This window comes from Fundulus heteroclitus, chromosome 1 (assembly GCF_011125445.2).
Source record: "Fundulus heteroclitus isolate FHET01 chromosome 1, MU-UCD_Fhet_4.1, whole genome shotgun sequence".
Taxonomy (NCBI): Eukaryota; Metazoa; Chordata; class Actinopteri; order Cyprinodontiformes; family Fundulidae; genus Fundulus; species Fundulus heteroclitus.
In genome coordinates, this window is record NC_046361.1 from 26281248 (window position 1) to 26308335 (window position 27088).

Sequence of the window (27088 nt, forward strand, 5' to 3'; positions counted from 1 at the left end):
TTCTTTTCATCCTACCAAAGCACAATGTTACACATGTTTGCTGTGTCTCCGCCATGGCTTTTGCAAACTAAAAACAAGATGTTGCCTTTTCTTTAACAAGTGACCTTGCCACTCTTCCATAAAGATTGGATTGCACGGAGTTGATCGGTTGACAAATTCTTCGAGCTAAGCGATTGACTTCTGCAGCTCCTCCAGAGTTACTATGGGCCTCCTAGCTGGTTCTCTAATTTGCACGGCATACCTTGGCATACACTTGTGTCGTACTCTTGGCCATAACTGATAGGGTCTGGAGTCGTGTAACACTCTTTCCATTTTCAGACGATGGATTAATCTGTGCCATATGAGATTTCTAAACGCTCCTAACACAAAGAAACACAGTAAGATATGATGGTGAGCCCATTTTGGGCTTAATGGTACCTTAAGACGGGATTTATTCCAGTATATCTATTTATTTATTTATTTATTCTTTTTGAGGTTTTGACGGCACTAGCGTCTGGTTTTTCGTACAGTGGGCTGACAGGAAAGGGAGTATGAGAGAGAGCCCCACCGAAGCAAGCCCCATTGTGTATCTATATAAAATGTTTTTCTCAGTGAACGCTCACATGATTGTGAAAATATCTGCAGAAAACAAACGTTTGGATACGACCTTATAACACGATGCTCTCTGACAGTTATCACAAGACATGACAAAATAATAAGCAGTTTAATTAAAAAAAAAGATGATATATATATACAAATTAGTGTGTTTCATCTAATCTGCCAAACCTATGAAGTTCAGCTGAGTAATGCTAGATCTAAATGTCGGGACTTCCCAGGAGAGACAATGAAGCTCAAGTTTCTGCCGGAGGCTAACGTCGACCTTGCTTTGTAGCTTTGCCCCTCCGCTGTTGTCTCGGTGTGAATGATTTACTGCATGACGGCTGGAGCTCATGTATCATTTCAGGGTTTTTTGCTAAATGCCGTGTGAACAACTCAAGAAATCTCCTCGCTTTAGATGAAAACTGCAGAGCTTCATAAAGTCGCAACTGTGTCACTGTGGTGTGGTAATGATGATGTGGGGCTGCGTCGCTTCGTTTGGTCCCTAAGAAACATTTGGGAAGAGAGGTTAGAAAATACTTGGAAGCGCATGCATAGTATAAGAAAGTATACCTCCCTGAATAAATGAACCTATTACTGTAGTAGCATAATCTCACACAAACAAATAGACTTAAAAGACCTTTTGGAACCCTAAACTATTACTAAAATGTACAATATGTAGTTGTCACAATCACTTTTTTTTTTAGATCTACAGTTTATATATATATATATATATATATATATATATATATATATATATATATATATATATATATATATATATATATATATATATATATATTAATTAGTTACATATGTATATATTTGTTTTTGTGTGGAATGTTGTATGTATGCATATATAATGTTGTTGTATATCTGTATATCTGTAGCGTGTAACAAAAATAATTTCCCTCTGGGATTATTAAAGTATTTCTGATTCTGATGCATTTTTTAAATCAATACTTTATCCTTTCAGTTTTATCAGTGCTCCAAATGACATTTTACATCCCATGAATATAAAACACCCTGGTATGTGACTTAGACAAGACACAGATGTGCCATTCTTTAAGCCACCCTTCAAAATGGGAAAGACAAGAGAACTAGCCATTAAACCATTAAAGGACGGCACATGTGTTCAACTTCAAAGTTCAGCAAATGGCCACAAGAGCACGACCGTTTTTCCATTTCCAAACGTATTGAGTGAGCTCAACAAGAAAAGACTTCAAAACAAAATAAAGTGTGACAAAGCGGACGGCGAGCTAGCTGGACAGGAAAGAAATCTGCAAAGCGCACTTGTTGGCGACCCGCAGCAAAGGGAGCCACACCGACCTGCTGTTCTGGGCGTCACCGAGGGAAAAGCCTTCTGTGTCCCACCATCACAAACGTAAAAAAACGTGGCGTTTGCTGCTGAAACTGTTAGTCTGTGGAGCTTTCTGGCAAAAAAGGAAAGGGTGAATACATGGAGCAGCATCTCACACCAGCTGGTGGTTATGGTGGAGGCTCTGTGGTCCCGTGTCACTCCCAAAGGTTCTGGGAAAATCGATAGCCGAACGAAAATGATTCATTTCTTAATAAGCTAAAACATTATTGATAAAAATCTGTAATCTTTGTGGTCCGCTACGCGCCTGTCAACAAAATCAGATTCCCACGCCCTATACCAACCAAGGTCTTTAGAAAAAGGAAATGCATCTGCCGCACAAATAACTAAATTAACTGTCTTGTCATGTTTGATACGTTTAAAGGAACCGCCTGGCAGCGAAACGCTTCTAAAAACAAACCTTCTCATTGTTCAAATAGACACTTTTTGCTTTGGGCAGAATCCAAAAGGAGGCAGCGAGTCATCGGCCTGAAGGCAGCAGTTAAAAGGAGCCAATCAAAGAGTTTATGGGTCTTGGCGAGACGTAGAGATGTTTCACTTGACGCGGCTGGTGTGCGATTTCAAAACGATCCAACTTGTTGCCGTTTGATTTCGCGCCTACGGTTGCTTGTTGAGAAGGAAAACGGATGCGACTAGAGCTAAAACCAGAAACAGGACTTCTAGAGAAAAAAAATAAATAAAAAATAGGAACCAGGCTTCCTCAACATCTTACCGTCACCTCCTGTATCGAGCGCATCCTGTCGTAACTACAGCGTAATATTTATTAAAAGTTTCCACTCGTCTTGTGTCGCAAAGGGAAACCACATTTTTGCCCTTCACTGGGAGGGGAGGGAGGGGGTGTTATCACGGTTGCTAATCTAAAGGCAGATGTTGCGGCATGTGGGTGCTCATGTCGCGTGGGGGATCTTTATCATTTGCAGAAAGAGTGATGAGTCTCATTCTTGAGGGTTAACACGAGAACTTTGTCACCGCAACCACTTGGGCGTTTATTGTTACGGAGAATCTAGAGTCGTCCCTGTGTCAGACGGGCTGGCTGCTTTAAACCAGGGGGCTACGACCTTTTTGAAACTCAGAGCTACTTCATGTCCTACGAAGGGCTACCTGTACTGACCTTAGAACTAAAAGAGTTCAAGATCACCTTAGCTTTACGTTAAATAAATATGTTTTTAATGCTTTTGTCATTCCAAAAAAAGTAAAAAACAAAGCAACTGGACATGTTTTCCGTAGTTGAAGACGTTTCGCTTCCTCTCCAGGAAGGAGGCCTTTGTTTGGACAGTAGTAAAAAGCTTGGTACTCCACATTACTCCAGACTTTTTTTCTCAATAATTCTCAATAATTGAGAAAGCTTCCTGGAGAGGAAGCGTATTGTCTTCAACTACGGAAAACAAGTCCAGTTGCTTTGTTTTTTACTTTTTTTGGAATGACCATGACCTGAATGACTGAGAATCTTCACCAGCATAATGCTTTTGTCGTTTTTAAATCTATGTAAATACAAGTGTGATTAAAAAGGAAGAGCAACTGAATAAAATAGCGTTTTAAATGCAGCTCTCTGGAGGCTTGTGCTATTTTTTTTAAACAGGCCTGTGGGCACCACATGTGGTCCTGGGGGCCTACGGGCACCATGACGGTGACCCCTGCTTTAGACGCACTGAAAATCACAACGTGTGAATCCTAAAACAAACGCTTGCAGCAGGGAGGATGTTTTAGCTCTTTTGTAGAGGAAACCCATTTAAGGTCCTACCACGGTGTGTGACAACGTGGAATTCAACTCATTCTCACATTGCACAGACCTGCAGAAAAAAACAAAAAAAACAAAAGAGCTTTACATATGTGTTCTGTTAAAGCGGCCCGACAGACGAGTAGAGCCAGAACACAACCAGCCTGCGTTTATCTTGGATACGGTTGAAACCAAATGTTTACATCGACTAAACACGACCCTTTTGTCTCACTCTGACAACCGAACGTGTCGAATCACTTCCATTTGCCAAGTGGCAGGGTAACTAAAATTTTTTACAGCTTTTTTTCTCACTTTTTAAATTTAAAAAGTTAACATACATTTACTTAGGAGAATAGGACTTTTAACTGTGTGATTGACTTTGTTGTTTTTAGCCTCTTGAATTAATTTGAAAGTGTAATTAGGGTCATCGTCCATTTGGGAGGCCGATCTGTCTCCAAGCTGATGTCTTGAGCCGTTTTTCCAATATTTCCACTTAACCTTCCTTCTCCTTATGACGACTATTTTATGAACTGGACCAGAGCATCCTCCAGCAAAACAACCCCACAACATGATGCTGCCACCTCTAAATGTAACGATGGTCGTTCGCTCATCATTTTCGTGTCATCAGAAGACAGGACATGTCTCCCAACATTAAGGTTTTTGTCCCTGGAAGCATTTGCAAACTGTAATTCTGTGAGTGATGGTCTTACCAGACTCAGCCAACACTTCCATACGATCTTTTGCTTTCTGTTTTCTCGGGTTAAGCATATTGTGCAATAAAACATCCACCTCAACATGAAACCAGACTCCTTCCTGAACAGATGGCTGGATGGTCCCATACTGTTTATACTGCAGCGTGGCCGTTTAAACAGATAAATGTAGCTCCTTCAGGCGTCTGGAAATTGTACCCGAGGATGAATCACACTTAATTCTTTGAAGGAACACGGTTCTCTTCCCAATATCTTAGTAGATTTTTCCCCCTTTTGAATTTTTCTATGATGTCACACAAGGAAGCAGCGTGTTCTAGGCGTCGTCCTAAAATACACATGCAGGCCTGCTTGCCGTTATTAACTCAAACGTAGAAAATTGACCCATCAGCCACGATGAGTCATAATAATCTCACTGTACATAAACTTTTGATTTTAAAGCTCTCATTATTCTGACATTTCGCAAATAAACAGCTTCCGTTCATCTTGGCTGACCTAAAACAGGAACATTTAGTCTAACATAGTGAGAAATGAGTCCGAATTTATACACTGCATGTAAAAATCTGGTTTCAGCTGGTGTTCTATGACAGATGCCTGGACGAAACTTTAAACCTTTCTGCTGAAAAGATGACAGCTCCCTTACCCTGTTAAGAGCCAGAGCTGGAAGTGCTGTGTCCCTTTGTGTGTTTGACATGCCACTGGATCCTTCACACACAACAGGGAGCGCTCTGAGTGCTGGGCTAGCCAACCGGGGGCATCAGATTTCATGACATTAAACAGCTGATGCCTTTGAGAGAAAATAAAAAATGTAATTAAATAGAAGTGGGAATAACTTTTTTTTGTCATAATGGCCTTATTTTTGAAAAAAATGTTTTAAACCTGACTGATGGATGGATGGCCATGATGAATGGCGTTCCATCAGCGGAGCCTGTCAGATTGTAAACCCATAACAAGAGCAATGACTCACTCTTCCACTGAAGAGGAATAATGGGAGGGTCTGCGTTTCTCTTCAGACCTAAAAAAAAAAACAATACCGTGGTTTCCTTCCTATAAAGCAGGAAACTCAGGGTAGCAGCAGCAACCACAGGAAAATACCACAGTAAAAAAAACAAACAGAAAAAAAACTATTATTTTTTTTTATTAAACCTGTATTTTTTTATGCAATCTGTGTTATATAAAAGTTCTACAGCCATCGGCCTGAGACTAGGACAGACATGGAGGCGATCGTGTTTCAGTTTAGTCCTCATTACTGACTGACTCTACAGGTCGACGTGACAGGAACACGTTTACAAAACTGTAAAAAAAAGAAGAAAAGAAAAGAAAATGGAAACACCAGTAGGGCCTACGTTGTGCAGCTGGAGTGCCTCAGACTAGTCCGTGATGAAAAGATCTTGCCGTCAAAAAGTCCACTGAATAAATTACAGTAACGTTGATTTGCCCACAGTCAGGCTGCAACAGTCCCTCTTTCCTGCGCCTCAGACGCCACACACACAGGTGTGCTTCTTTTGTCTTGTGGAGGCGCGTTTGTTTGATCTACACATAAAAACATGCATTTACCTGTTTGAATGCTCGTATGTGAAGAAAAGACGGGGGGGGGGGGGGGGGGAGGCAGACTTTGTGTATGGACCATCATAATGTGAAACAATGCTTACTTTTTAAGCCTGTAAACCATTATCTCATTTGTGTTTTAAACGTACACAGACGACAAACATTAAACATTTCAGCTCATGATTTGGAACATATTTCTTCTTTTTCATCATCATTAGCAATATCCTTAATTTCAATCTTCTTAAATACAATATTTGTACACGTCTGATTAAATATGGCTTAGTGTGACTGAATGTGTATATTTTGGGGCCAAAGCAGCGAGGCTTTTCCTCCCTACTAATTTTCCTGCTTGCTCTGTTTCGTGTAATCTATGACGTAGGGCCGTGCTGCCCTGAATGATGCGTGGAATCCACATTTTTCTGCAGAATTAGACTTCACGTCGCTTTGCATTCAGTCACTGTCGCTGGTCTCGCTGCTGGGGTCCCCCTGGACTTTGCTGCGGTGCTGCATGGCACGACTGTAGGCCACCGACACGGATTTACGAATGTTGGATTTCCTGCCCTCAAGCATCTTCTCCTTGTCCAGTTCCTGGTCCACACCCAGCGGCACCAGCTTGGAGCGAGGCAGCCACTGCCTGCACACACGAACACATACAGGTGCATCTCAGTCAATTCATGAAAATCAGGAAAACGTTCATTTATTTCAGTAATGTACTTTTTTTTTATTAAACTTAATTGTGTCACAGTCATATATTTCTGGGTTTTATTTCTTTTAGTAATAAAAACAAATCTGATATCTAATAAAAAACCCAAAATCTGCTTTCACATTATGTAGGAAAAGTAAAAAAAATAATAATATTGTGATGTTATTGCCTTTTTTTTTTTTTTTTTTTGGAAAAGCCCAAAAAGTATCATTACTAAAAAAGCTGACTAGTCAACTAATGGACAATAAGGTGTAAAAAGAAAGAATAGAATGGTGGTTTCCTAAAACACAATTCATTGTTCTTTATACTCATTGGTTTACTACGCTGCCAAGCAAAGAAATACAAATAAAAAACATCTACAGGAAAGTTGAGTGGAGGGAAAAATGGTATAAAAAATGTACACAAACAAATAGGAGACAACGGTCAACAATGTCCAAAATTATTTATGTCAATATTCTCTACTTTTCCAGCTAGAAATTTCTAGTGTGTAAAGTACACATAAAACACCTTCATGTGAATCTATGACAACATTTCTACTGTGGAGAGTCTAAATACGTAACCTGGAAAAAAACAAAAACAATCAGACAGTAAGGAATGGATTGGGTGGAAGTATTACCACAGGTACTGATTTAGACGAAGGCGGCTGGGCGGAGAGATGACCGGACTGTTTCTCAGTGGTCTAAAGGCTGGTTTTCAGATGAAATTCAATGTTGCATTTCTTTTAGAAATAGAAGTCCCAAAACCTAAAGCAAGAATGGAGAGGTACAGACTCCAAGCTGCATGAGGTCAAGTGTGAAGTGTTCACTCTCAGAGATGATTCTGAGAGTCTTGTCATTAGCTGGTATTGGTAAAACAGAGTTTTATAAAGTCCAAAGTCAGAGCAGTATTTCTCAGACCATAAGGCGCACAGTGAGTTAACGTTGCTAATTAACTATCTGCGTCTTTGTCCATATAAGATACACCGGATTATAAGGCGCACTAAATAAAAGGACAAAATAAATGTAACTTTTATATTGAATTAACTTACTAGGTTTATTGTTGCTAGCATGCACTCCGGGCGCAGGCTGCCTAAAAGGCTCCCACATATACTGTGCGCATACTGCATGTTTTACCCTTCATATTCAAGCGTACTGTTGTCTACATTTCTTGTGTCAAATTCCTATAATTCCCACAGTTTCTGCCAGTGCGACAAAGCGGCAGAACGAATAATAAAATGTGATTAGCTAGCTGAGCACCTAGAGCCGTTTCTGTTCCAGCAGACTCCTACCTGTCCGTGAGAACAGAGAGGGACTGTGATGCAGCCGTCCTTGAGACCGCCTGCTTGGAGCAGCTCAGTGTATCAAGCTCCGTGTCACTAGAACAGTTCGCTGTAAAGACTTCTTACCGCCTAGAGCTCTTAAAAATTGAGTTCTGCACGCACCAGTACACGTGGACTTCCGCGGAGTGAACTACGCCCGAATATGTGGAGGCCTTTACATGAATGCACTTCTAGTTTAGACATTACAGTCAGGCAGTTTTGTAGACAGCTCAGGGGTCCTATCAGGTAGTGACACAGTGTACCGTAATGCTCTGAATATCCATTGAGTGGAGCGGCTTTGTTGCTTACCAAAGTTGTACTTACACATTTTAACACATTATGAGCGCATTGTACTGCATAAAATTGGTCAATAAGCACAACGGTGATCATATATTAGGTGCACCATAAATTTTTGAGAAAATGTAAGGATCTTGAGTGTGCCTTATAGTCCCACAAATAAAATACCCACTAGGAAACTTTAGAGCACTTCATGCTGCCTTCTGCTGACAAGTTTCATGAAGATACTGATTTTATGTCCTAGCTTGTAGAGGGTGACACGGGAGTGGATTTTCATTCCTGTCCCATCCCACTCCCACAGAAAAAAACTGTGTCCCGTTCCAGAGTAAAAAATAAAGTCCTGTCCCATCCCACTGCTGGTAAAATCCATCCCACTCCCATTCAGAATGACTCCTGCTCCACTCCCATTCTTGTTGTCTTCTGGCAATACATTGAACCTGAATTTCTATGAAGGACCAGTTAATTCCTGTTTTTTTGCTGTAGTAAAGGCCAGTTAAAGTAAAAGGAATAATAATTAATAAAATATAAAAGTAACACACAAGGAAACAAACCATGCCTATCATAATTGAATAAACAAAATGTACAACGTTGCCTTTTACTAATTTATTAAGTAATTGTTTCCTTTGAACAATGAAGTTACTTTTATGTTTCAAATTGTTGAAACTAAAGACAAGTGGACCTAGCAAGAGATCTATACTCAATTAACAAAAAGTGCATAACCTCAATGGTTCAAAAACTCAGTTATGTAAAAGAAAAAGTTGAACATGATACAAGCATATTAGAATTTGTCCATTTCTAAGAAAACATCCACAAACTAATTAGGGTTTACTAACAGAACCCGCTCCCATCTGTCTTATATTGTACTTAAAAAAACTCTTATTATATTGTCCCTCAGTGGGGAAATCTAATTAAACCAGCAGCAACGTGAGAGGCAAGTCGAAGCAAGCACATTCACACAAAAGCAAAAATATAAAAACATAAACTGTGCCGTAAGGGAAAATTTACAGCATAAGAAAAAAGTACTGTTCAGTTATTAAAAACAGCATACTCATATAATAATACACTGTCGGAGGGCATCCCAGGACACCGCAGGCCTTCCTGATGAGCTAAACTAATTGTTTCCTATCAGCTGGAGATAAGCTGTTGCTCCAATAAAATAAACCACAGAATATGACTGATGCCACCAGAGTCAACACCCCAGAAGACCTCTGTCTCCTTAGCAGGTAGATTCAGAGTCACGACTGTCTACTGTGGCTCCATGCTCTTTTAGGAGTAAATGCTGATTGTCAAGACTGGATGGAATCTGCTGGGTTTCCTTAGATGGGAAAGTTTTAGACCAATCTGTCTGGAGGATTTGATTGAAAAGTGCCTTGAGATGACGTGTATTGTAAAATGGCGCTAAATAAATTTTATAGAATTGACTTCAGTTCAGTTTATTGTTCAGGTGAACACACACAGGGTTCACTATCTCACCGTCAGTTCCCTGGAGGTTTGTCAGTGCCAGTGTGGTTTTTGATTTGATTTTTTAATTGAAAGGGGACCGTGTAATTTAATAAAACACATGACATGACAAATGATGAGTTAAAAAAAAAAAAGCCTGAATTAGTCTAATTTACATCTGCAAACCCTTGGCTTATCTTAAAATAATGGCCATCATTTATCTCCTTCCTGTTGGCAGTATCTTTAGCAAATTTAACATCCATTTCCACTGCTATGCAGCTCTACTTTTCTACTGAACTAAATTCCACACTCTTTCTTCCTTATCTGGAATAAAATATTAGTTCATATCTAATTTCCTTCAATTAAACAGTGGCGAAAGTGAAATCCTTCTCGTTTCTATCGACGGCTCCTTCCCCTCCCTTCAGATTAAGAGTTTGGGTGTCATCCTTGACAGCTCGCCATTATTTCAGGCTCGCAATAGTAACATCAGTCGCTGTGCATATTTTCACTTATGCAGCATAAACCGCCTCCACTCCTCCCTAACCCCTTTCACCACATCTATCCCTCTTCACAGCCTCGTCACCTCTCACATTGACTACTGTAACTTTCTTCTTTTTTGCTCTTCCTCACAAATCGCTCCATGAGCTTCGGATAGTCAAAACTTCACCAGCCCGCATGATCACCGAAACCCCCCTCTTTCCACCACATCACCCTCATCCTCCGGCAGCTACTGTGGCTTCCGGTTGAATCAAGAATAAAATTCAAAATTCTACTGAACACATTTAAGTCGTTCGCAACCCCGCCCCTCCTTATCTATCAGATCCTCCTGCACGTTGCCACCCCGTTCCCTTTCCTTTGGTCAACCTCCTCCATCCACCTCACCGGGCCTTTCAGCCGTCTCAGCAGCAGGGGGAGTAGAGCATTTCTGCTCCCCAACTATAATACTGACTCGATCCACTTGTTTAACTCACGATTTCAAAATTCACTTGTTTAGGAAATAATAATCTGTAAATTTATAGCATGCCAACTCTTGTTTAATACTGTGTCTTCTACTGTACAGTGTATTTGAGTGACTTAAAGGCGCTTTTAAAACTAAATGTATTATTAGAATTATCATCATTAAGGTGGCCGCTCACACGGGTTCCGTAAGAAAAAAATAGAATAAAAACAAAGTTGTCCACAAAACAGTCAGCTCCACTGGTTGTACAAGCAGGATGGATGAACAACACACTGCAAAAACAGAACTAAAATTAAGTCAAATTTTCTTGAATTTAGTGTCTTTGTTCTTGATTTGAGCAGGTAAATAAGATGAGCTGCCAATGGAATGAGTATTACGACCCCTAAAATAAGATAATTAGATATACTGCACTTGAAATAAGATAATGGAGATGAATTGTTCCTATTTTAAGTGCAGAAATCTTATTCCATTGGCAAATCATGTTATTTGCGTGCTCAAATCAAGGACAAATACACTCAGTTTAAGAACATTTGACTTATTTTTAGTTTAGTTTTTGCAGTGCAGGAACAGACAGACTCTACACGTCTAAAAAAAAAATCGATCTAAAAAGAGAAAAACCCGGGCTTGAGGGGGACTTTCTGGTGATGCCAGATGTCATAGTACATGGACATGCTTTTTTCGTCAGCCGACGTTTTAATACGTTTTTTATTGGCTGGTCCTAATCAAATATTCTGGGTTTTAATAAAAACTGAAATACAGGATTTCATTAGCTCCAAGCCATAACCATCAAAACGAGAATAAATAAAATCATTAAATATTTCATACTAAGTGTACTAAATAGAATATGGGCTTAATTTTTTAGCATTAGAACACTGAACTAACTAAAAATCAAGATGACGTTTTAAATGATAGAGTTGCAGCTGTAAACACATCAGGTGGTACGCTGTGCCAGAATCAATATCAGCGCAATTGAAGTTTGTCTGCAAACAAAAAAGACATTTTGTTTCCTTCATCGGGAGGCGAGCTTCCTGATTCTTTACAGGGTGTGTGACCTGACAGCGGGCGAACGTCAGCCAATCCCCTAAGAGGAGAACGAGGAAGGACCTCATGCAGCACATGCAGCTATCAATGTTTCTCACAAATCTTTTTCTTTCATTCAAACTTAAAGCGGCGCACACGATGACCTAAAAGCCAACGCGTTCTTTCCCTATTCTTGCATTCTCGAAATGCACATATGGCCTATTTCTGCTGAGCTTTCTGTCGCCTTTCCGCTCACGAGCTGCAGCTACGCTTTGAAGTTTTCTGCAGCGGCGTTATGCACGGGTCTACATCCAGTAACATCAAAAGCCCGTTTTGCTTGCAAAACAAATTTTGATCGCGACAGATGAAAGGTAACGAACGTCAGCAAATATTAACACGTTTAACATTTTCGGATCTAATATAGGGCATTAGGTTGCAATAGGTTGAGGGAGAGGTTACTGTGAATAAAGTTTGAGGGGGTAAAAGAAGATTTAGAGCACTGACCAAGTTCTTTTGTTGTCAAAGAAGAGGACGAGGAACAGGTGCTCCCTGGCCTCCTGGGTCATTTGCTCGCCAAGTTTCAGCACGTCTAAAGGAGGTACTGGGATCGGGACTCCCCGGTGGAACACGCCCTCCCTGGGCATCTTTGGGTCGATGATCTGCAGGCAAACAGAGGAGTGAAGGGTGATCAAACATCAAGCTGCTTCAATCCAGCCCTCAGAGTTAACGCCAACGTGTCTCCCTCACCAGCGCAGGATACGAAGGATAACCTCTGCACTTGGCCCAGACCAGATCCAGAGCTTCCAGAGAGGAGTAGTCGTCAGATGTCATCCAGCAGCCGGACCGGTCCCGGCCGCGCACCACTGACAGCAGCAAGAAGAGCCAGCGTTAGGGCCATCGTTTTGTCTATACAACAAGCACGCATGTCGTAGCGTTGACTTAAAGGGTTATTACAACACCGGTCTCTTTTGTTTGAAAAGACTGAGTCATCTTGTGGCTTAATTACCAGACGATGGTCATTTTGTGTAATGTGCAGCAGTTTCGAGGATTAAAAGGTTGTGCGATGAGACAAAGGCCTTTGCTTTTAATTGAAGCAGCATAACTCGCGGCCTTTCTTAGAGTGAAAGATGGAGGAACATGTGGCATGTTTCCTCCGTCCAGGCAAAAACTAGCTGCCGTACTTCCATACATCAATCAAAAACAGGAATAAAAAAAGGTAGGCCTTGTTTTCTGTAAACTCACACTTTTTAAGCCCAAGAAAACAAACCAGATTCTGTGGTTCTTGCCACTGAACAGTTTCCTGCTCTTAAAAACTTCGTCCCACTGCAGAAATACCCATGTCTAAAAATTAACCCCGTCTCTTTGATCTGTAAGAGACAAAAATATAGGCTTTTATGATTTTAATTGCTGCTCAGACAGATGAAATGCCTGGCAAACATATTTTTACCCTCCCAACTTGAATTTTCATGTGACAGCAGTAGGAAACAGATCCATAGTGTCTAACATTTTCTTTCAAAAATAATGTGAAAAGTGTGGCTTTGCGCCTGTATTCAAGCCTCTTGATTCTAAGTCACTTTCTGCTGAGTTGCAAATGCAGGTTTTTTTTTTTGTTTTTTTCTGGGCTCATCTCAAACGCCTGTTGCTGGCTTTATCACGCTTCACGGCGAGAACTGTGTCTTCAGGGTGAAACTGGAGCAATTTCAGTTTTACGACCTACACGGCTTGTTCCGAACTGTAAACTGAATATGTTGTCTTCAGCACTGTTTTTTTTTTTCCATGTCGCTGTATCATAAAAGCCAATTTGTGGAGTGCTACTCTAGAGTTATAACAGACACTTTAGGAGCTAGTCCCTGGCCTGTCCGCTGTGTTTCTTGCTCATAATGATGCGTTTAGTTCTCTAATGTTCTCTAACAAACCTCTGAGATACTTCCCAGAACAGTTAGAACTATTTACTAATTAGGTGAATTCAAAAGTACTTTATTTCAGGGTAGCAGTGAAGAGGTGGGAATTCGAATGCGGGCCGCACTTCTCAGATTTTCATTTGTAAGAAAATGTGGAAAATCGTGTATCCTCTTGCCTCCAGGTTACAGTTTGTGCTGCGCTGCATATTTTTACAATGCACTGTATATGGTTTGCATGGTTTTCTGAACAGTTGGGTGAAAGGACTCTTGTGGGCGTGAAGCAAAATACCAGCTCGAGTTGAGGAAGACTAAATCTGAAATGTGGTCTAGACTCAGATGAATGCCTTCATCAAGTCACTAATATGAAACACGAGGCAAAAAAAAATTTAAACCAATGTTTAGGCATTAAAGTTAAACACTCTCATGTGCTTTGCAGAGTCTGGCGACGTGTGAGAACGTGCTTACGGTGCGAAACGCCCCGGGACCCTCCGACTGAGTAGGACTCGTTTTCTGTGCCAGACGTTTCCTCACTGCTGTCCTCGTGGAAGGTGGAACGAGAGAACGACGCCTTTCCTCTGCCCTGCTTCGAGGGCGTTGTGCTGGGGGAGGAATAAAAAAGGAAAATAACGCTAATCTGAGCTGTGACTTAACGGGCCTTTCATCAGTGAAAGCAAAACCGAGGCAAATACCTCAGCAGACAAAGCTCTATAATCTGTGGTTTTGTTTCTGTAGATAAGAACCTTGACTTTCCCTGCCGTAGTGAGATTAAACGTCTAGCAACAACACACGGGATCGCAGACATTTTACATCAGAGGCGCTGGCGCATGAGATCACCTGGTCCTGTCGGAGGCCGCGCTGCTGCTGCTGCTGGTGGTGGACTCAGAGTCCGAGCTGGAGCGAGGCAGGCGAGACTCGCTTCTGTACACGCGGAAGCTTTCGGTTACGGGTTGGTTCCCCGTATCAAAGCCGTTGCTCGGTAGACCTGGGGGTGGCAGATGGAGGAGGTGAGATCGGGACGACAGGGGTATTTCCCCATTATTAAAGGTGCGTTAAAGACCGCCGTGTGCTCCACCTGGCAGCAGGTCGTCGTTGTCGCTGTCGCTGTCAGAGCTGGAGGTGCTGCGGGGGCTGCGGGGCCTCTTCCTCTGCCTGCCCGTCGACAGCAGGGGGAGCTGCGGGGGGCCGATGGGGCTTTGGCTCACCCCGGGCCCGGCGTAGCCCATGTCCCGTTTCTTCGGCGGGCGTCCCGGCCTTTTGGGAGGTCCGGCCATTTTGGGGTTCTTCTTGGAGAAAAGCACAGAAGTCCGCCGGCCAACCTCGGGAGCTGAGGAAGATCACAACACACTCCGCTCTTAATGAGATCAAATTAAAACATGTTACCAAAAACTAGACATCATCGATAATAATCCGCTCTTCTAGACACACCCTTCCCGCCGATCTCCTGGCTGCTGCTCTCCCCCCCCTCGTCATGGTGCCCCGCCGACGAAGAGTGATGAGGGAGAGAAGAGCTCCGATCTCCCGCCGACTCGCGGCCCCCCATGATGGAGCCTCCCTCCCGCTGGTGCGCCAGCTTCCTCCTGATCACGCTGATCTCCTTTTTCAGGGCTTTGGCTCGGCGAGACTGGCCAATGCTGTGCTTGCCCGAGCTGACCTCATCAAGGCGCGCCTGCAGGTAATGCAGCTGCTCGTCCAGCGGCAGCCGTCGCCTGTTCTCTGGCAGGAGCAGGTCTGTGAGAGGCAGCGAAGGGGGCGACACTTAGATTACACTCATCCAGCGAATATGAAAACTCTCAGATCTAACATCACCTAAAGAAAAGGCGTCATGGGAATTGTTTCAAGTTGTCAACGTCTTTGGTCGTACACAAAAACAGGTAGTGGATGTTACTCAGATCCTAATTTTCATAATACAGTGAAAACACAACCGATGGCCTACACACAGTCCCTTATAAAGGTAGTCATGGCGCATAAACGTCTTTTTCCCCTTAAAACCACAGGTTTGATGTATATTATGGGGATTTTATGTGATAGAGCCACACAAAGTAGTGCATAATGGCAAGGTGGAAGGGAAATTTCCAGATGTTTTATAACTAAAAACCTGAAAAACCTGGCATGTATATTTATATCCAGACCCCTCTCCTCTGATACCCCTAAATAAAATCCAGTGCAACCAACAGGGTTCCCACACCTTGGTGAACATCAAATTCAAGGACCTTTCACGGACTTTCCAAGACCAATTTCCTCAAATTCAAGGACCACACGTGGCGGCATTTACCTACTGTGACCGCTAAATAGGTTATCATATTTTAATACAATGCAAATTCAATAAAAGACTAAACGGCATAGAAGTTGTTGGGTCAGAAGCAATGCAAGAAAGTGGACTTATGGATTTATAGCCTACATTGATATTGATCATATTCATAGCCTACATTTATATCCACAGTACATGGCTATGCCCTACTACATTACATATAGGATGTACATTAGCCTACCGTTTCATGGAATTTTATGGAAAAAAGTGCAGCATTGAGATGTTCAGAATTATATCAATTTGTTTTACTTTCATCTTTGATTAAGCTAGTTTTTGACTTTGAAAAGTTGCTAAATATAGCGCCAAGGTCGCTGAGTTGGCAACACTGCGTGAATGTAACCTATTGGACGCACGTAGGCCTAAACCGTAGCCTACCAACTAACTAAGAAGAGCGAACGTACTTTTGCAAATTAAAAGTCTGCGGAATCAACATAATTTTAAAAGATTGTGTGGTAGTAAAATAATGACACATGAGTCGTCATCCATGTGAACTTTCAACCCCACAAAAAAATTCAAGGACTTTCAAGGACAAGGTGTTTTTTTTTGGCTGTTTTCAAGAACTTTCAAGGGCCTTGAATTTATTTTTTCCAGATTCACAAACTTTCAAGGATTTCAAGGACCCGTGGGAACCCTGAACCAATTGCCTTCAGCTGTAAGCAATTTATTCTGCGTATAAATACAAATGTTCTGTGAAGGCCACAGAGAGCCCCGTTCAATCAGTCTCGTGAAAATGGAAAGACTACGGGACTACTGCAAAGCTACCGGGACATGGTTATCCATTGTTCTAAGAAAGCCAAAAGAGGTCATGGTTGCAGTTTGCCCAAATCTGAACGGTGGGAACTCACCATCCCCACTGTGAAACATGGTGGCGAGAGCATCAAGCAGAGGGGATGTGGAGAAAACCTGTTAGCGGCTGCAAAAGACTTGAGACTGAGGTGGAGTTTCACTGACCCAGATATGGACAGACGCCATAGATCAGCGCTCATCTGTGAGTTACAAAGGCCCGGGCGAAGTCTAGAACTAAATTAAGTAGATGATCTGTTAGACTTGAAAAGTAACGATCAGATGCTCGCAATGCAACCTGACCGAGGTTAAGCTAGTTTACAGAAAGAAAACATAAAAATCCTTCCATACTACTTTGTCTTAGTCTGTCAAACAGCATCCAAGCCAAATAAGAAACTGAAGTTGGAAGTTCTGATGTGACAAAGTTTCTGAGGTATGACTACAACCTGTGGGCCTGGGAGGCCACAGCTGGTCGTAACAACATAACTTTGTTAGCAGAGATATAAACCGTAAAATCTTAATGAGTTTGTTTATTCTGAGAACATCAGCAATGCCTGCACCCCCTTCAGCCAGCGACAGTCAAGACTGGAAGTCTCTGTAGCTGTAGTGGGTGAGATTTTAAGTTTTTCAAGCAGGAACATTTTGCAAAGCAATGAGACAGGCACCACCTGCTGGTCATCTTTCTATGCCATGAGAACAATATTCTCATATCAACGTTAAGTCTTTAGCCTTATACTATGTATTTCCACGAAAGCCAAAAGAGTTGCAGAGGAAATGGAATCAATACATAAACAATCTGAACAAGTAAAAAGACCACTTAGGTACAGTGTAATGAGGGGGAGAAAATCTGTTATATGTTTAAGTGAAAATCAAAGGTCTATAAGAAAGCACTTTTAAAAAGAATAGTTAGCATTTAGCCTCTTCATTGAAACTGAAACCATTCTGGTCACATTAGGCCAACCAATCAAAGTAAAAGAGGAGCACCAACCATCTTCGTTAGAGGACAAATGCCTGTCCAAGTCCCTGTCCTGGTCCCTCTCCCTCTCCCGCTCCCGCTCTCGGTCTCTCTCAGGCTCACGTTGGTGCTCCGGGCTCGATTCGCGATACAGATGCATGCCGGTCTCATAATCGAAGCCGATCCGCTCGGCCTGGCGCCTGGCCGCTCTGAGGACAACGGCGCCCATCTCCCTGAGCCGCAGGGCGGCGCGGTAAAACACCGTGTCCTTGGCGTTGTACTTGAGGCAGTTGTTGACGATGAGGCCAAAGTCGGCCTCGAAGGCCTCGAAGGTGAGGTAGCGATGGGACTCCAGCAGGTTCCACATGGTCTGGAAGTCCATAGGAGTGTCAATGTGCTCCAGATAGTCTGGCACCTGGGGGACCAAGAGACACGATCAGACTGAGGCCCTATCAGGAGGATTCTGATGAAAATGTTTTTAAAACGTCTCCACCAGCGTCATTTGGCTAAATTACAACGTCTGAGCTTGCAACAGTAATCCAGCATAAAAGAAGCCGTATATGTAAATCGGCTGCTCTGAGATATGAAAGAGAAACATTTGCTGTGTGTTTTTATGTTGGCATATTTACCTCTTCAAGGGGAACGGGCTCGGTGAAAAAGTTGTTTGTGTCTCTTTCCTGTAACTGCTCCAGCGTACTCCTGAGAAGCACCAGGAAGGGAGTCAGCTGCATCTCCAGCGCCATCTGCTGCACTTTAATCTAAACAGACACATCGGCACACCTGTCAGCTGCACGAGTAAACAGACTTTTGCCAATGTGTAAAAAAAAAAAAAAAATATCCGCTCCGCGTCTCACCGTCTCCCTCTTGAGTTTCTCCCTCTTGCGAATGAGCTCCACCAGCAGCCTGGCTCTCTCCAGGTCATGCCTCAGTCTTTGCCACGCCTTCAGCTGCTCCTTTAACGCAGTCTGCTTCTCCTCGTTGTCCCTCTGAAAACACAAATGTGAAAGAAAATCTTGAACATCGTGGAGGAGGGGGGTGGGGGGTCATTTTGATAAATGGGACAAATAAAAACAGAGAGCAACAGGTGGGAAAGTCATACAGGCGGAGGCTGCGTTGAGGGAGGCGGTGGATGCGGGTCGACGTGGCGCTGAGAGGGCAGGTGGGTCTGAAGCCGCCGAAGGAGGGGAACACCGTTGCGACTTTGCCTCTTCAGCGTCCAGTAGCTGTGGAGTCGTTGCATGAACTGGCTTTTCCTGGGTACCGTCAGGTTACTTGTGATTTTGCTGAGTCTGGAGAGAGGCAGAGAATACTTTAAGGTTTCTGGTGATTTACAGGGTCATACATGCATTTTGTGACGTTACCGCCACAAAAATTAATGTCTTTCTGGATTTTGTTAACCAACACAGAGCGGAGCCCGATTGTGAAGTGGAAGAAAAATGTGAGATGATTTTAATTTTATCAACAAATAGAAATGAGAAGGCTTTGGCATTTTCATTCCCCGAGTTAATCCTTTGTGGAAACACATTGTACTGCAGCTTTATACATTTAGAGACTTATTTTTTTTCCCTATTCTTCTAAGCAAAACAGCTCAAGCTTAGTCAGATTGGATCAGATTGTCTGTGAACATAAATTCTGAGATCATTCTGCCTATGCGGAAGTGTACCCCAGGCCGATCTGACCTCCGACAAAGACGTTGTAACGGCGGCGGTGGTTAAACTCGTAGTGATTTCTGCCTTATCTGCCAACATTAAGGCAAAGAGGAGAGGAGAAAAATGTTCAAACTAGTCGTACATTAAGTCAGTGAAGTCATTTCAGTGTAACCGCGAACAAATAGAGGATAAAGCCCAAGTTTAAATTACCAAACTGAAACCAACTTTAAATATATATTAGTAACTTACAACAGCTACAGCAGCAGATGTTTTCATGCTGCCATCGCCAGTGAAATTCTGTATTAGTAGCACAAGGTTTACATTACATTACTACTTCACACTTAAAAGTCCTGTTAACCGATAACTGCCAACAAAGAATCAACTTATGCAACAAGAAGTTGCTACACACACATAGATGCAAAATACAGAAAACCCAGCAGAAGTACCGAAAAGCATTACCCTTTAATTTAAACACTAAGCATACAAAGTAATTATGAACAAAAATGTAACATTTGCCTGCGTACAGACGAACTTGCAGTAGTTCCCAGTCAATCACTGTTGTGTTCAGCCGTTCATGATGTCGGCTGCATCCCTTTATCCGTCTTTTACATTTATCTAGACCCCTTTCAGGTATACGGAAATGAATGTACTGTATTTCACCATCTACATTGCACTTTCCCCACTGGCAACGTTAACCGTTTCTTCTGATTTTCTTTTTTTGTTTTTACAAAATCTCTGACCACAAGGTGTTCATAATGTAAAATACAGACAATTCTCTCAGAGGTAAAGAGTCTGGAGCTCCTGCAGGTAAGGGACGTTCCACTTTGGGTGAAACTGGCATTGTTGATTGGTTAGTTGGTGACGAGCCTCCGGCATTGACAGGTGGCGTCAAGTCAACCGGATCAAAGTCTGGATCAGTGAAGATGCTTTGATCTAAACCATTCTTTTGTAGCTCCAGCTGTAGGTTTAGGGTTGCTGACCCAGTAGAAGTTGAACTTCCGCCACAGTCTCAAGTCTTTTGCGGACTAACAAGTTTTCTTCTAGGACTGATCTGGATTTTCATCAACTCAGGGATTCTTCTCTGTCCCTACGTTAGAAAGACATCCAGACACTTCCACCACCGTGTTTCACTGTAGCGACGGTGTGTGCTTCGGGGTGATGTGCAGAGTTAGTTTCCCACCACACAGTATTTTGCATTACATTTTGGTCTCATCGGACTAGACTACCTGCTTCTACATTTGTGCCGTCGTCTCCTGCATGGATTGAGGCAAACTGCAAACATGACTTGTCACGGCGTTCTTTAACAGTGGCCCTCTTCTTGCCATCCTACCATAAAAGGCCAGATTTGTGTTGTACAGATCTAATAGTTGCTACAGCCTCCCGTCTCAGGTGTGCATCTCTGCAGCTCCTCCAGAGTTATCACGGCTCTCTTGGCTAATTCTCTGATTAATGCTCTTCTTGTCCAGCTCATCGGTGCTCTCTAAGATCTCTAAACTGCCCCCGGCCCTCGTTTCCTCTGACTTGTTCTCTGATCTTCACGATGCCGTTTGCCGGCAGATGTCCTGCAACAAACCTCTGGGGGTTTCACTGAGCGGCTGCTCTTATATTAAATTAAATCAAATCCCACACAGGTCGACCCTACAGTCTCATGACTTTTGAAAGCGGTTGGTTGTACTGTGTTTTTTTAGGGGTACCAGAGTAAAGGGGGCTGAAATGTGCGCTGCACGTCTCAGGTTTTAGTTGTAAAACTGTTGAAAACCAAGTATCATTTTATAGCCGCGTCACAATTATGCACTAAAGTGTGTTGGTCTGCCTCATAAAATCCCAATGGAATAAGCTGAAACGTGTGGTTGTAATGTCATAAAATGTATTGTTGGAAGACACCGTGTGCAGTGGCATGCATATTTACAACAGTACAGAAGCAGCGTGTGCCTACCGGTGGGGAGGTATGCAGGGCACAGACACCACTGGTGCGGCGGCTCTTCTCTCTGCCAAGATCTTCCTCGCCCTTTTCATCTTCAGCCTGGATTTGGCCTTTGCCCTCTTGGACCGCTCGGAGCTCCAGCCCTTCGAGTCCTCGTCCTGGCCGAGGCTGGGCTCGTCGTCGTCCTCCAGATCTCCGTCGCTGTTCGACGACCCCATGCTGGCCCCGCCCACCCCGGCGAGAGGCCGGGCCGACCCCGGCGGCGTGTGGATGTCGCAGTACGCGGTCTTGCGGACGCTGAACGAGGTGCCGTTGGCCCCCGTTTCTCTGACGGGCTCCATCTTCATGTAGAGGCCCGCCTGCTGGGCGCAGGTGACGTGGAAGGCGGTGTAGCAGTTGGCTTTGTGGCACTGGATGCAGGCGCCGGAGCCGCGCTGCTTACAGATGTAGCAGGTGAGCTTCCACCGGGCCGGAGGGATGTGCTCGATACTATCAATCGGCTCAAGGAAGACGGTGTTTGCAAAGCAGACCTGCAAAATTGGGAGTGACAACTTAATCATCGGGACAACGTGAACCAAGCGGCCAATCAAAAACCGTCGCACGTGGAAGAACCGCGCTACCTCGGGGATCCAAAGGGCGCAGACGACGTGGGCCCAGCGTCCGTCATCCGTCTGTTTGAAAGCGCCGCCCTTGTTAGGACAGAGAGCACAGTCCACCGCTCTACTCGGCGACTGGAGGCAGCGCCGGCACAACCACTGACCCTCTGGGATGTAGGGAACGCCGTAGCACTCCTGGTGCACCGCCAGGTTGCACATGTCGCAAAACAGGATGACGTTGCTGTTCTGACACTCGCCGTCATTGCAGATGCAGCAGACGGCATCCTCGTCGATCAGCGTACTGGGGTCTGCCTGAGTGGACGAGCGGCAGAATAAGTTACGGGTGAAAGCTGCAGGGGAATGGTTGTAATATCTGCAGCATGTGGGCTCAGGTACCTTGTTGTGGCTCTCAAAGTAGGACTCTTTTTCTAAGCGGTCCATGAGGTATTCAAAGACCTCCTGGGGGATCGGCGTCACGCCGTCACGCCGCCGCTTGTCGTTCATGATGCCGAGCCAGATGTAGTCCTCCTCGTCCATGTCGTACTCCACCTCTTCGTCCAGCTCTTCCACAGACTTCTCGATGTACCTGAAGCCCAGAGTTAGGCGGAAATGTGGGCATAAATAAAAACTGATTACAGAAAAGTCCAAAGCATCCAAGTAAAACAACCAAATAATCAGATATTTAAATACACACAACAGCCAAAACCAACAACAACGCTTTTCCTCTCCCTTTCACTAAATCACGCTCATCTTTTCTCGTCTTAGGTTAGGTCGGATCACCAACAGGAGTGTTTGGCCATAATGAACATGAAAAAAAAGGAGGACGCTTGTAAACCCACCGCATACCAACTTGAAGTATGGTGGTGTCAGCATCCTGTTGCAGGGGTGTTTTGCTGCAGTTGGGGACAAGTGTACTTCAGAAAATATGTGGCATCATGACGAAAAAGCATTTCATTGAAATGCATCTTCCAAAAAGACAAAAAAACATTTTGACAAATTAGCTACAAAGCAACTTGAGGAAGAAGACGTCAACATTTTTGAGCAGCTGTCATAAAGCTCTGCTATTAGTCTGAAATTTTTTTGGGCAGAGGAGCAAAGGTGTGCCGACTCGTTTCCACCAGCTCCATCCTGAGGAATGAGCCAAACGTCCAGAAATCTAACGTAAGAAGCGCGTGGAAGGATACTCAAACCACACAGTTCAAAAGGCAACTCTAGCAAAAATTTCAAGGAAATTTGTTGAAAGATTTGATGTTTCCCTAATTTTTCTGAAATTTTGCAGAATAAGATCATTTTTGGTATCCCAACATACCTAAACAAGGAAAATTTGAGTCAGATCTTAATGTCGGACAATGAAACACGTTTCTTAGCGTGTGTAAATATCTGGCTTCCCCTGTCCATTTACCAAGGCAAAAAGCTGGTGTGCATTGATAAATGGACACAGAAATCTTCATCACTGCATTATTGTGTTATTGTATAAGTAAGTCATCGTGAGCATTGTATAATCCAGTGTCAAAATTCCTCGTATGTGTAAACATACCTGGCAAATAAAGCTGACTCTGAAATATCTGTCCCTACTCCAAAATCATGGAGCTATCTAAATATTAATTATTGAAACTAGAATCCTAGTTGCACACCTGTAGTAGGATAAAGTCCGAGGAGGGGCATCGGGTCGCTCTTGGTCCAGTTCTCTAAACACGGCTTCTGGAAGCTTGACAGCAAGACCGGACTGCGGGTTGTGATGATGAGATGAACCGTCTTTCTTCTTATCTTTACTCTTGTGCTTCCCCGTCTTCGGCGTAGCTTTGCCGCCGTTAGAGGACGGCATATCAGAACGGTCTTTACCGCTTCCTCCAACTTCGCTGCCTCCGGCTCCACTGTCGCTGCCGTTGCACACCCCTCCTCCGAAGCTGCCGGTTCCGGACGCCGGCGCGTCCTCGGCGTCGCTGTCCTCCTCCGACACCACATCGATGTTCTCAAAGATGCTGATGCGGTGAACGCGTCCCTGAATCTCCAGCTCCACCATGCGCTGGGCCTGGGCGTAGGTCATAGTCTCCCTCCCCGGAGAGTGAGAGTGCTCCGACCGGTTGGGGCTTCCAGGTGCGTTTGTTTCAGGACCCAGTCCTCCGCATCCGTTGCCCCCGCCGTCGTCCGTGTCCCCCGAGGCAGTCAGCGAGGCACGAGGAGGGCGGCCCTTCCTCTTTTTCTGCGGCACAGCTGGAGCTGGGGTCGGGTTGTCATGGTCGTAGTGGTAGAGGTGATATTCTATGCCGCTGTAACTCTTGTAGACCTTACGACACGTCTCCACGGGACACTCGTATGGCGGCTTTGTGGCCCGAAGATTGTGACAGAATGTCTTCACATCAAAATCCAGCCCCATGGTGCCAACAACCTCTGCAGGGACAATTTGAGTTCAGCTTTACATCTGAAGGGGGAAAAAATAAATATGTGGCATCATGAGGAAAAAGCATTTCATTGAAACACTGAAGCAGCATCTCAAGACATCAGCTTGGGCAGAAATGGGTCTTCCAAAAAGACAAAAAAACATTTTGACAAATTTGCTACAAAGCGACTTGAGAAAGAAGACGTCAACATTTTTGAGCGGCTGTCATAAAGCTCTGCTATTAGTCTGAATTTTTTTTGGGCAGAGGAGCAAAGGTGTGCCGACTCGTTTCGACCAGCTCCATCCTAAAGGGAAAAAAAGGCACAAATGGTAACTATGACTTAATAAACGGAAGAAAGGGCAGTACAAAACCTGGATAACATCCTGTCATGTTATGATGAATACTGCCATAACTTTCCTGAGTATTCTAAGTCTTTTATATTAATTATCATGACGCGATAATATTTAATTGAGTTTAGTTAACTAAGGGTGTTAAAATGAGAATTTTGTGTGTTAATTATTGCTTTTCAGTGTAAATTTAGTTGACTAACACCACCACAATTTTTACTAACTAAACAAATACTTGCACGACAAAAACAATTGACATTTAATCAGCTATTAACGTGATATAGCTATAGCAGGAAGAAGCGAGTCCAATCAGCTCTAATTCTAGTCGTGTAGAAAGGTGTGGGAAGACGTAAAAGGTGCCAAACAAGACTTAATATTAGCATATTAGAGTTTATTTTAAAAAGGCAAATCTAATACAGTTGCACCCTCGACTACATATTTGAGTCGGCTGAATTTACTGTAACTGTAGTTGATCCAGTAATGTTTCATCACTACAAATGGGCGCACTGTGACTCAAAACTAAAATCGCATTTTAGTCAGAAGACTAAGACAGAAACTAAAGTAAAACGGGCTCACAGGATGATTGCTGCTGGGGAGGCCGTGGTGGTGCACAGATGACCCGATCCAAGACCCACTGACAGCTGGAATACCCTCCAGTTACCATGGAAACATCAAAGTTTACAGTAATGCCAATAAGTGTAGCTTCCTTATTTTTGCCGTTCTGTCATTTCCTTCTCAGCTGTATGTAAAACAGCAGAAAACCATCAAATTCTATACACCAGAGATACCCCTGTTTAAAAAAAAAAAAGGAGAATGAAAAACACTCCCAGAGGAAAACAAATTGTTATGTTGTTACCCAGTGACAGGTGCCACTCAGGTCAACAAATAAAACGTTTGAGCAACTACACAAACAGGAACACATGTTGCGAATTGGGACACGACTTCAAGCTTTGGCTAATGACAGAAAAAAATAAACCTTATTCAGGGCTACGCGGTGGAAAAACACAGGCAACCACTCCACAAAACCCTAAAGCATGCTAACCCAGCTAACAGTAGCATTCTGCTGTTGCCTCTCTCCCAACAATGAACTACAGTAGCAAGGCGGCTCTCGCCGACCTGCTAACGACAGTTAGCGCGCAACGACACGTACCAGCTCCCCGTCGATAAACACGCCAACTAGTACGTTACAGGGTTTAACAAACAAAACAAAACAGAACGAACCAAACCTTCAGAATCCCTTTGAACCGTCGCTCTGTGACGTCCTCCCCTTCCGTAACGTTTAACGCTCGCGCGTCAGCTAAAGACCGCGGTGCGGACGTTAGCCACACAAAGGTAGCCGTTACGCCGCCGTTTACGGGGCCGTTTAGGTGAGGAAACGGTAAGAATGAAATCCCAGAACGGCGTCTGCAAAGTAGCCTGGTTGTAAACATTCAGACCCAGCGTTTTCCCTCCAATAATGACCTCACCCTGTGGAGTGCAGAGATACTTAGCGACGCGACAGCAAACGTCCGATTTCATGAAGTTAGCAAACAGCAGCAGTGAGTGCGGTTAGGTCCACTCCTTAATCTAACCGAGGATCCTGACTACATTAATGTGAGCGTCCTATTCCCGCATTAATATGCTTTGGTGCTTTGGTGTGGGAAAAAGGCTGGCGTGCTTATTTTGCATAATAAGGGAGCTACCCGCGTCCCTGTGTTTTTTTTTTCTCTTCCTCCCAGGGCACAGTGGGCTATGGTGGATTACAATAATTACCACAGCATAACAACTTCAGCAAGACCCTGACAGAGAAAACGAGAATAAAAGTAACCTTTCAACGTCAACACAACATAGCCAGACTAATGGTTTATTTTTAAACACTTACTACTCCACGTTCCTCAGGAAATACTGCGTGCTTTGGACACCTCGCAGCAGCTCCGGAGGGTTGCGGGTCGATTTTAATTCATTGGATAATCCCAGATGAGGGCGCGGGAGGCGTAAACGCATTGAAATGTTTCATGAAACAGTAAAACAGCCAGAGAGTTTCATTGTTTGTGCAATAATGGAGGAACCCGGATGAACAAAAGGGGGGACAACCATTGCTGTAACGCTGCTTCGCTGCAGACGCGTGTTGACACATTCACTACGCGAACCAGAACGATTTTACATTGGACGAGACGTGGTGACGCAAGGGGCGGGGATTCCTTCTGTGATTGGTCGTTGGAGATGGAACAGGTTTTTTGTCATTGGTTGATAAAATCCAAAAAGGCGCAGACAGATTCTTGCTGTTTACGGCATCTTTCTTTGAAACCAGATATTCATTAAAGACCTATGCTCATTTTCTCTCTGTCAGACATTACGTCAGACTAAAAACCGTTTCGGGTTATTTACAAATTTGTAACTATATTTTATCTATTTTTCTTCAAACAATAATTATTCGCCTATTCCTCCCGACGCAACTGGCGCAACTAAGTTAGTGGATAGAGCTAAAAATCTTCAATGAAACTTAAGTTCAGAAACTTTGACGCCTGCTCCAAAGCATTAGTTCTAAAGCTAGTTTACAACTCATTTATGTATAATCTATCCTAGCCTATACCCACTTATTTTCACACCTGTGAAAATGTACT

The 27088-nt window shown here is 43.5% G+C and overlaps 1 protein-coding gene and 1 long non-coding RNA gene across 5 annotated transcripts; one reads left to right on the forward strand and one right to left on the reverse strand.

Moving 5' to 3' along the window:
• Positions 1-5500: 5500 nt before the first annotated feature.
• On the reverse strand, positions 5501-26605 carry brpf1 (bromodomain and PHD finger containing, 1). 4 transcript variants are annotated; one of them, XM_012864031.3, is made up of 16 exons: positions 26347-26605; positions 23392-24179; positions 22154-22343; positions 21782-22069; positions 21174-21691; positions 18688-18877; positions 18443-18574; positions 18218-18346; positions 17622-18003; positions 14968-15270; positions 14615-14866; positions 14377-14524; positions 14008-14141; positions 12389-12504; positions 12146-12300; positions 5501-6560 (listed from the first exon to the last, which is right to left on the reverse strand). In XM_012864031.3, exons 2-16 carry the CDS (start codon positions 24132-24134, stop codon positions 6377-6379), a joined length of 3864 nt encoding a protein of 1287 aa, XP_012719485.2. In that variant the 5' UTR covers positions 24135-24179; positions 26347-26605; the 3' UTR covers positions 5501-6376. The 4 variants fall into 4 exon arrangements, with proteins under 4 accessions (XP_012719485.2, XP_021173018.2, XP_021173016.2 ...); XM_021317343.2 differs by lacking the exon at positions 26347-26605 and adding an exon at positions 25952-26050; XM_021317341.2 differs by lacking the exon at positions 26347-26605 and adding an exon at positions 25712-25816.
• Positions 26006-26547, forward strand: LOC118563712. Its single transcript, XR_004931374.1, has 2 exons — positions 26006-26078; positions 26204-26547. It is a non-coding gene; the product is annotated as an uncharacterized LOC118563712 (long non-coding RNA).
• Positions 26606-27088: the final 483 nt, after the last annotated feature.